At 42.6% G+C, this 10,123-nt stretch overlaps 1 protein-coding gene across 2 annotated transcripts in view; it reads left to right on the top strand.

Annotated features, from left to right (window-relative positions):
- The first annotated feature begins 1,484 nt into the window (after positions 1-1,484).
- LOC146624688 (glutamate receptor 4) overlaps positions 1,485-10,123 on the top strand; it is a 162,031-nt gene continuing 153,392 nt past the window's right edge. For both annotated transcript variants that reach the window (XM_085364695.1, XM_085364694.1), the window contains exons 1-2: positions 1,485-1,799; positions 6,640-6,798. In XM_085364695.1, coding sequence (XP_085220821.1) covers positions 1,709-1,799; positions 6,640-6,798 — 250 coding nt within the window. In that variant the 5' untranslated portion in view covers positions 1,485-1,708. The remainder of the gene's footprint in view (positions 1,800-6,639; positions 6,799-10,123) is intronic.

Here is a 10,123-nt window from a genome sequence, read left to right as displayed (position 1 = left end):
GGTCTGCTTTTAAACTCGCTGTTCTTCATCGGGACCTGGCTCAGCTATCTGTTGCTTGTGAGTCAGATGTATAATCTTTTAAAATGTCTTAAATACTGGTTTGGTTTTTTGTGGCAAGGTTGGCTTTATTTGGCTCCAGTATTACAGCATTATCTTGTGATGACACGCAATAATAGGCTCATCCTGTAAAGATAGTCTTTTTTTTTAATCATACATTTCTGTCGATGATGAATGTAAAAAAGAAAAGGATAAGAAAAGATGTTGTGTTTTGTTGTTGTGTGTGTGTGGGGGGGGGGGTTTAGATTTGCTGGAAAGCGCTCAGTCTTTCTCACATTTACAAAAGCAAAATCAACTTCCAGGCACTGCCTCCAAAGGGAGCCTTGCACATAATTACTCATTTTTCAGTCGGGTCTTTACCTGCGGCAACTACAAACCTCAAAATCAGCAGAACCTGAACTGAAAGTAGCCCAGTGTCTCCTAAAGTTCCTGCTTTAGCCGAACCACCCCGAGGAGACTAATGGCTACACTTCCTTAAAGTCTCACTATCACTGGATTTTATTTAATCTTGGAGGATGGCGACAAAACTTCCAAATTAGTTTGCTTAAACTGCACACCCGGGGACTCCACCGCCAGCGGTGCTACTGAAAGTCTGTGTTATTTGGTCAAAGTGACAAAACTTTTAGCTCCTCGCTCCTGCAGCTTGAAGGAATAGTGCAAACTTTAGTGAGACAGGCTGGCGGTGTTCAAACGTTTCCCTCATTTACATTTATTTTAATGTATTTCTTAAGCTTTAAAAAACAATAATTTATTTGTTAATCTGTTGCTGTAGCGGTTTTGTACATGTGCATAAGTAATGTCACATGGTAGCAACCGTTAAAGGGACAGTCTGACTACCTTAAGCGACCCAGCATGAGTTTTTGTTTTTTGTTTTTTTAAGTTAAGAGGCAGTTCACAGAAAACAAACCCCGCAAATGAATTTGAGCTTGCTCATTAGAATGTTATTAATTGCCGAAATTGGCGCAGCTTATCTTAAATTGCGCCCTAAAGGCTGTGTGCAGAGTGACTGAGAGGACACACCGGGGTTTTGATTAAGTTGATCTGCCCGTGCGAGACGATCTATCCGGGATGATATCCGACAGCGAGGAGCGGGAGAGAAAAACGCTGTCAGACATCCATCTTCGCAGCCACTCGCAGCGGTTCTGGAAGTTTTGGTGTTAAAGGAGCTGCGGGGACTTTCTCCGCCGCTCGGTGCTGCTGAGCGGGCTGACTGACTGACTGACTGACGCCCCTCCTGCCTGTCTGCCCGGGTCGGCTAAAAAGGCGCATGTGTGTTCTTGCTGTGATGTGAGTTGAGCCGCATCCAGACGCACTGACCGCCGCTGGCTGATGCCCACCCCCCTCAACAACACCACCACCACCTCCACCCCTCGTCCTCCCTCCCTCCTCTTCTTGGTGGTGTGCGCAAAATCTCCAGCGCCGGACGGACGGACGCAGTTTGACGGCACAAACCAGCGGCACTGCGGGGGGAATATCCAAGAAAAAAAAGCCACCCAAAGCAGACATGGATATTTAACCGGCATTTGATTTCATCTCCCTTTTTTAATCTCTTTGTTTTTTGTTTTTTGTTTTCCCTTGTGATGTTGGCTTTGCACCGGGGGTGTTAATTAAACCTGCTCGATGTCTTTAATCAGTTTATAACCTGAACAAAATGAGGATTTCTTCTCGCGATTTGATTCTGTTGATGTTCTCGGGTTTTTGGGGACTGGCAATGGGTGCTTTCCCGAGCAGCGTTCAGATCGGTAAGTGTGAGCGTTTTATGGTAGATCCAAGCACAAAATAAAACCAGTCAATGAATCTGTGGACGTCCTACCTGCTGCCTCTGACCTGCCGTTTAGCACCCCGGCACTGGTCAAAGTGGGGATTGCGGATTTCCCCCCCATAGCCTTATTTTTATTCTTTTAATTGTCTTTAAAACATGACCATAAAGACTGGGTCCTGTGCTCTGTCGATGCTGTGCATGCTTCACACACACAAACGCACACACACACACACAGACTCACACACCTAATGCGCTTTGCATGTGTGTGTATCCCGGTGCACTCCGCCACTGCAGCAGATCAGAGCAGCAAAGTCTGTGTGTATTCCCCATGCGGGCTGCCTGTGCATTGACTGCTGTTAACACTCTCGCAGATCCCGCTCCTATAACAAACCGCTGCCACAGGTCCCAAATGCCTTGCAGCTGCACCGTTCCCCCCAAATCTTTTTCCATCAGTTTCACTCTCTCTTTTTCAGCGTCTCTGTGTTTTAAATTTACGTTTCTCACTGACGGATTCACGGTTTTCATTACACTCGCTGGCAGATTTACTGGTTAGATTTAAAAGCAGGGTGCTGGGGGGGGGGAGAAAAAGGAGCCCAACTGTGACCTCCATTTGTTAATCATTGGTTAATCATCACATCCTCAACAAACAGTCATCAGAGAATCAAAAAATCTGGTATCCAGGTTTATATTCCAACTGTTTCAAGCTTCATTCTGAAATCTAATATTTGCTTACACTGACTTTCTTTCTTTTTTGCTGGGTTTTACCCTCAGCTGCACCCCAGCTTGTAGATGGAGTTGAGGCACATCAGATACAAGTCAGGCTGATGAAAAATGACAAGCTGTTCAAATGATTCTCCTTGTCCTTTTATATCAATGTGATACTCCAATCCCCGGGCCACCCAGAGAGGGCAGAGGTCAGGGTCAGTTACAGAGCAGGCTCCCCTGGAACTGAGGGCTCTCGAGCTGCGTTGTTTGGGGTTTAAACCTGCGTCTGTGGAACTGCTGTGCCGTCGTGTGAAACATTTAATTTGTTGCTGACGTAAGCGAAACTGGCGTGTGTGGGGGGGTTATTTTACTCATAATTTCCCAGCTATGATAATCGGGCTCTTGGTATTTCTTTAAATTAACTTATTCTCATTATCGCTTGACAAACATCATTGCTGCCAGTTATTTAAAAAACTGTTGATGTAATCCCTGTGTCATCATATTTCTCAGTTTCAGGCCTAGTTGTCCTCTGGGAGTGTAAAAATCCACACCCGCCAGACTACATTTAGCAATTTCTGAATCGCATCAGCCTTCAGAGAGGGCAAACATCTCCCCCGATCAACACTTGTCAGTTTCAAATAATCGTCACCGACGAATCAACACTTATTAGCAGCAGGAAATTTGCTTTGTACACACGCAAGCGACACTGAAACAAGTGGACAAATAGAGTCACGGCCAACATGCTCCACAGTTGCCAACAGATGCAGAGATGTCCTCAGAATTATAAATCCCATTCATCCTTCATTTTCTGACCTGTATTAGTTTTTCGAGGTCTGTCAGCATCCTGTCTTATCATACACTGCATGGCAGCGGAGCATCTTTGATAGGAAGAAATCTGAACCTTATAGATCTTACTCCAAACTAATCTTTATGATGATTAAGCTTCTGGGTTTGAACCTGGCTGGTGTCCTTCTGTGTAAACTTTGCGTTTTCTCCATGTTCCCGCTTGTGCTCCGGTTTCCTCCCACAGTCCGAAGACATGTGTGTTAGGTTAACTGGTGATTCTAAATTGACTGTAGGTGTGAATGCTTGTCTGTCTCTCTGCATTAGTCCTGCGATAGACTGCAGTCCTTTCCAAAGTGTTCCCAGCCTGTTGCCCTGTGGCAGCTGGGATAGATGGTTAATAAAGTGGATGAATGGATGACAAAATTTAGATTCTGTGCATTCGAAGCATGCAAATTTAAATCCGCTACAAAAGCGAGCCATGATTTTGAGAAATAATTCTCCATGCAATAATAGAAGTTACTATCTCACATTAAGGCTCCAGCTGCACCTGCTACTGGAACATTTCATGTGTATCTGGATGTCTTTTGGGTAAGGAGTAGCACACATTAATGCCGGTGTGAATGCACACAGAACGTGCTGTAACCAGGTCAGCCAAACCACAACACTTTAAAAGCCTAACCAGGGACATGGACTGCACACTAGCTGTGGCTAAAAGTCAAGTATGTATTGCACTCATGGTGTTTTACTTGAATGGAGCAGTGTTAACATGAATCACCCCTGTAAACTGAACTATACAGGAACATATATATATATCAGGATCTGCTCCCTGACAGGTCTACGCCAAGTATGAATGCAAACTGTAAAGGTTGAATAATCTTTTCAGATTAAAGCCCACTTAAAGCTTAAAGCTGATCAGTGGGGTTGCCAAGCTATTACTCCTGTTATTGATTATTCACAATAAGGAATGTAAGCCTAATTAGCAAGACTATAGGAAGAGGAGAAGCTGTTTCCTTTTTGATACTATTCTACATAGAAATTTAGAAAAAGATAACATGGAATACTTACACGAGCACACTACGTAGCTTGGATTAAATTCAAAGACGTGATCAGAAGTCATCCAGGTGGTAATGGGGTCACAAACAAACAGGCACGTTGCAGCCATTTGGGTCTTGTTTTCAGCGAACCATATGTCAGGAAACTTCAAAGTCTGAGGCCCCCGAAGTGTTTGGATCTCATTTTGTGTTGAATCCAGATGAAGGGAATGTCAGAAGTCTAAATAAGCTGGATTAGGTCAGTGCTTAATTTTATTCTTTTCGATTCAGCAACGGCTGGAAAAGGGATAAATTTCAAGTTAGGAATAAACATAAAACCCATCACAATGGAAATCAGATTAAAATCAAAAGGGGGCTTAGATGACTGGTCTCCACAGAGTGGTAAAATATTCTAAAGTTTACCTTTTAAAGAGGCCAGCCATAAAAAGAACACACTGGCATTTTGCTCTAAATGACATTTACACTGTCTCATCCTAAGAAATATAGCCTTGAGTCAGATTTTGAAATGTGAAACAAACTGCTTCTAACCTAAAAACACTACTGACATTTGCACAGCCGCGAACGGCTTAGTGGAGATCTTTGTATATGAATGAGGCTGTAATACAAGAGGACACGAAACAAAAATCTTATCTCTGATGCCAAACTGATTTATGACACTGGCGCCACTCTTGCATAGAAAACTGAATGAAAATCCGAGTTGATACAAAAGGATATTTTGTGAATATTATCACCTTCTCTGCTTGCATTAATACGAGACAAAGACGACCTTGCATGTTAAACACACTGAATCCTTGCCACAAAGCCTAGTGGTACCTCAGAGGATCTAAATTTTTTTAGCCTTTGCAGGAAGTTGAAGACATTATTTACCAGAGCGATACTGCCCTTTTATTACATTTTACACATTGTGGAGTCAGTTGTGGGAACCTCTTTTATGATAGAGATTTCTCTTTGAAACAAACATCTGTGAAGAGCTAATAAAATTTGCCTTAAATCTTTTGAACCTTTGATGTGAGGTTGTTATCACGAGAAAAAACGTTATTATCTGTTTGTTCTGGTGCGTTATATCACCTGTTTTAAACCCTAAACAAGCTAGTATAGGTCTAATTGTAAAGCTGGTCAGCTACTTATGTGTAGACTGGAAAGACCTCAGGATTAGTTTTGAAAGCTCAGCACCTACGTGACAGGCTGGCACAGTCATGGGTATACATTTGTGGTTTGCAGAGGATAAATCCGTCTTTCTAGACCAGGGGTGGGGAACTCCAGGACACAAGGGCCAGTGTCCTGCAGGTTTTAGATATACATCTGGGTCAACACACCTGAATCACATGATTAGTTCATTGCCAGTCCTCTGGAGAACTTTAAGACATGTTGAGGAAGTAATTTAGCCATTTCAATCAGCTGTGTTGGATCAAGGACACATCTAAAACCTGCAGGACACCGGTCCTTGAGGCCTGGAGTTCCCCCACCCCTGTTCTAGAGATTTCCTTTACCTCCAATCAAGGTTTGGCTCAAGGTCTCTTGGACTTGTGGATGTTTCAATGTGATGTGTGCATGCTTGCTTAAAAAATTACAAACTAGTTACTTTTTATAATATTCTCATCTGCAAATATTCAGCATATAAAATAAATCACTGATCAACACGTTCAGCTGCCTCGGCAGTGAGTTTCTCTTCCTGCAGGCAGACTCCGGCACAGACTTGTGCTTCATTTGGCAGCGATAGTTCTTGCGGTGCTCTCCGTCATTGGTGAGCTTGGCGTAGCAGCACATGGAGAAGTTCTCCACCTGCTGCATATCAATATACCTGCAGATGGACCTTGTGTCCAAACATAGCTGTCCTGAGCATGCTAGTATGCAGACTCTTTATCTCTGTATCTCAGAGCCTTTTTCAGTATCATCATCCTGTTGAGTGTCAGAAACGGTAACCACTGTATGGGTTGTTTCCAAAAGCCCCTGAGCCCATGAGAATCTTGCAGGTAGCCCTCAGCTCAGCAGGAGAGGTTTTATTAAACTGTGATCTAAAGATTGAAAACTCTCCCAACAGTTTTGTGGTTTCTTTGAAATCTTATTAACTACAGTGGAGATGGGGCTGAGATAGCAACAAGTTGTACCCCATATGGGCAATATGCCTGGGTACTGACTTGGATTAAATATATTGTCTTTGGTGTTTCTGTGCTGCAGTCAGCAATAACTAATCTGTCTAGAATAGGTTTAAACCTGACGGCGAGATACAGTGGACACGCTCTTCATCGAGCCCTGATGTCTCCTCCCTCTCTTCAGGCGGTCTGTTCATCAGAAACACTGATCAGGAGTACACCGCCTTTCGTTTGGCAATCTTCCTGCACAACACCAGCCCGAACGCCTCGGAAGCCCCGTTCAACCTGGTGCCTCACGTGGACAACATCGAGACGGCCAACAGCTTCGCCGTCACCAACGCCTGTAAGTTCGTCACATGGCTCCAGATTTTGCATTTTTGGGGGGGGGGGGTTTCTCTGGAAAATGGCAACAAGTGAACAACAGTATGGTATTAGGTATATTGTAAATAGTGTTTAATGATGTTTTATTTCAACTGGAGTTTTAAGTTCCCAGTGATCCTGGAACTGTACTCACCAAGTTAAAGCAGTAGGTTCACAGCATTTTTAGAAGTGTTACTTTTCATTGCCGTGACCTGTTTATGTGGGTAGAAATGCATGTTTTACGTTAATAACAAGGGTAATTAAATGCTCAGAAAACAAAGTGAATGGTGAAATAAATAAAAACAGTTTTCAGACCAGCTTCGGAGTTCAAATTTAAGTATAGCACAGTTGGGTACACACAGATTTCATCTGAAGTAAGAGGGTATTTATTTATATTTTAGCTGGACTTAGCTTTTGTTTTACATGGCGAGTACTGTGCTATCTTTATGGATAGAGATATAGTGCAATATAGTGAAATTATCCTTTTAAAGATGGGTATTTACTTGATAAACCCTCTGTGTTTGCTTGTGCTGGTAGAGGTTCTATAAATAGTAACGAGGTTAAATTATAGTAATATAAAGAGTGTCATCCCCAAAATGACACATTTTTGGGTTGCGTGTGTCTCTCCAAACAGCTCAGTGCGTGCGTGTGAGGATGTGGCGGCACAGCTGTCTGTGAGTGTCTGCTGGTTCACATCTGATCTAAGCAAAGCCACACATGCCAAAGGGGACAGAAGCTTTACACACAAACAACAATCACTCACACACTCCCATGGTTAGATCTCCTAACAGTAGTAGGCAGTGATTTTTAGTGATGATCCCTGGGGAAGCATCTTCTTTTTTCCCTTTTTCTCACTCTCTCCTCAGCCCGAGTGTGTGTGTGTGTGTGTGTGTGTGTGTGTGTGTGTGTGTGTGTGTGTGTGTCTGCAGGGATGGTGGGGGTTCCCGCAAAGACCATAAAACACTTCAGCCTGACGTCTCCTACTATCCATGGTGTGATCTGGTGTTAAAAAAAATCAATGACTAAATTAAGCAGACAATGAAGTGCTTTTATGTTTGTTTTGGTAATGGAGGGGGTGAATCGTACACGTCTGTGTGTGAGTGTGATGACCAGAGAAGGCTCAGAAATTCTGTGATCAGATAAAGAGAGTTAAATGTTTTGAAACACCCTGAGGTATTTTGTCTTACATTTTAATTTTGCATGATAATTTCAAGCTCCCGTTTCCTCTAAGCTTCTAAATTCCACGGATTTTAATTTTCACATTTGGGTGAACTGGCCCCTGAAAATGACTCCAAATCAGTTAAAAGTGGTCTCTGTTTTCGATATACGCACTGATACATAGTCTGTTCTCACTAAATATCATTTACAAAACCGTCAGAGGCACAGGTTTCTGAGACAATTATGGATGTTTTTGTTTTTTTGCAATGGGATTAGATAACATTATGACAAAATAGCAGTAATACAATGTACTTTTAGAAGTGGGGATGGACAGATTGACAGATGAGGTCAGGCAGGAGTGTCTGCACTATGATGTTCACAGATGACATCTGCAGTGAGAGTAGGGAGCAGTCTGGAGCATGCTCTGGAATAAAAAGGAATGAAAGTCAGTAGAAGTGAGACAGAATACATGTGTGTGAATGAGAGGGAGACCTGTGTGAAGATGCATGCATAATGATGGTGTATTAGTTAAAAATCCGGTGTCAACAATCCAAAGCAATGGACAGTGATCCATTGCTTCTTCACATCAGAGGTGAAGAAGAGAGTGCAGGCAGTGTGGAGCGGGTGGAGACAAGTATCTGGGGTCATTTGTGACAGAAGGATAGCAGCAGGAGTGAAAGTGAAGGTTTACAAGATGGTAGTGAGAGCTGCTGTGATGTGTGGTTTGGAGATGGTGACGTTGACAAAAAGGCAGGAGGCTGTGCTAAAGATGTCCAGATTTTCACTGGGACGAGATTAGAAATGAGTACACCAGAGGGACAGCTCAGGTTGAATGGTCTGGAGACAAAGTAAAGAGGTGGGATTGAAGGTATGTTGGGGGAAAAGAGGAAGACCACAAAGAAGATTCGTGGATGTAGTGAAGGAGGACATGCAGAGGGTTGGTGCAACAGAAGAGGATGCTAAGGATGAGTGAGATGGAGTTGGATAATCTCCTGCTGTGAAAGAAGAAACAGTAGAAGTAGAATTGGACTGTACTAAAGCAAAAAAAAGTGTAGACATTTTGCTACATGGTATTATTTTAGCTCACTGGGTTGCGGCGGTAACCATAAGCCACAGGGCTAAGTGCTCAGGTTTGAGTCGGACCAGATGTTCTTTGCTGTGCATCTTCCTCCACAATCAATCCCCCTCTTCTCTGTGTGGCATCTAATTAAAGTGGAAACCCCCTAATAATAACAACAACAATAGTAATGTATTAAAAAGGAATCTTGACAGACTCGTATTAGTGCTAAACATTAAGCCACTCTTAATTTTATGCCTGAGAAAAGACAATATTTACCCAGAGTGACATTTCGAGTTTTTATGTATTATATAATTTGCCAGTAGAGGGACTGAGAGAGGACGCACATTAACTGTAAAATGCAAACTTTATACAAGACAACTGTTAACTGTTTTCAACAGCATAGACATCAATAAACCAAATAAAGATAAACTACTTGTAACACTCTTAATTGCACGTCTATAAAATAACACTCCTGAACAGCATCCTGGGTGGTGCAAGAAATAATTTTAATAATATTGCTGTGTTATACTGTAAAAGTGCCAGAATCTTAAATAGAATTCCAGCCTGACCCCATGAAAGCTGGTCTTTAACCTGCTGGTTCCCTTGTACAAAGTACAAAGCGCTTCCAACAGTTAGAAGACAAACAAGGTGAGTTACCTGCACCTGCTGTGCGTGACATGTGCAAAGGTGATCTTCATACAATGTCCTGAGAACCTGAAAACATCTGTAGGTTTATCTGTTCTGTACTTCACTCGTCCTGCTCCACAAATAAACGAGAAGCTCTGCTTTCCTTCTGTAACAGTATATTTTTCAGCTCTCTGTGGAGGATCACTGAAGCCATGCTGACAGAAGCATTAAGCTCAAATACGTTTAAAACTAAAACCAATGCATCCACAAGATTTTGCCTATTAATGAGCTGAAATTACAGAAGATGAAGCTGTATTGATCTCTGTGGGGAAACGAGCTATGCGAGCAGCAGACAGAATACTGCAAGTGAAAATGAAGAGAAGTAGGCACAAGAACTGAATAAGCAAAATAAGCGAATGGAGGTTTGCAGCAGACAATACTGTAATATTTTAAAGCAGTTTGT

This window comes from Diplotaxodon limnothrissa, linkage group LG10 (assembly GCF_057381915.1).
Source record: "Diplotaxodon limnothrissa isolate DT_005_m linkage group LG10, D_limnothrissa_male_GT1.1, whole genome shotgun sequence".
Classification (NCBI taxonomy): Eukaryota; Metazoa; Chordata; class Actinopteri; order Cichliformes; family Cichlidae; genus Diplotaxodon; species Diplotaxodon limnothrissa.
The sequence above is the reverse complement of the archived record's forward strand: the minus strand, read 5'-3'. Positions and strand labels throughout refer to the sequence as shown.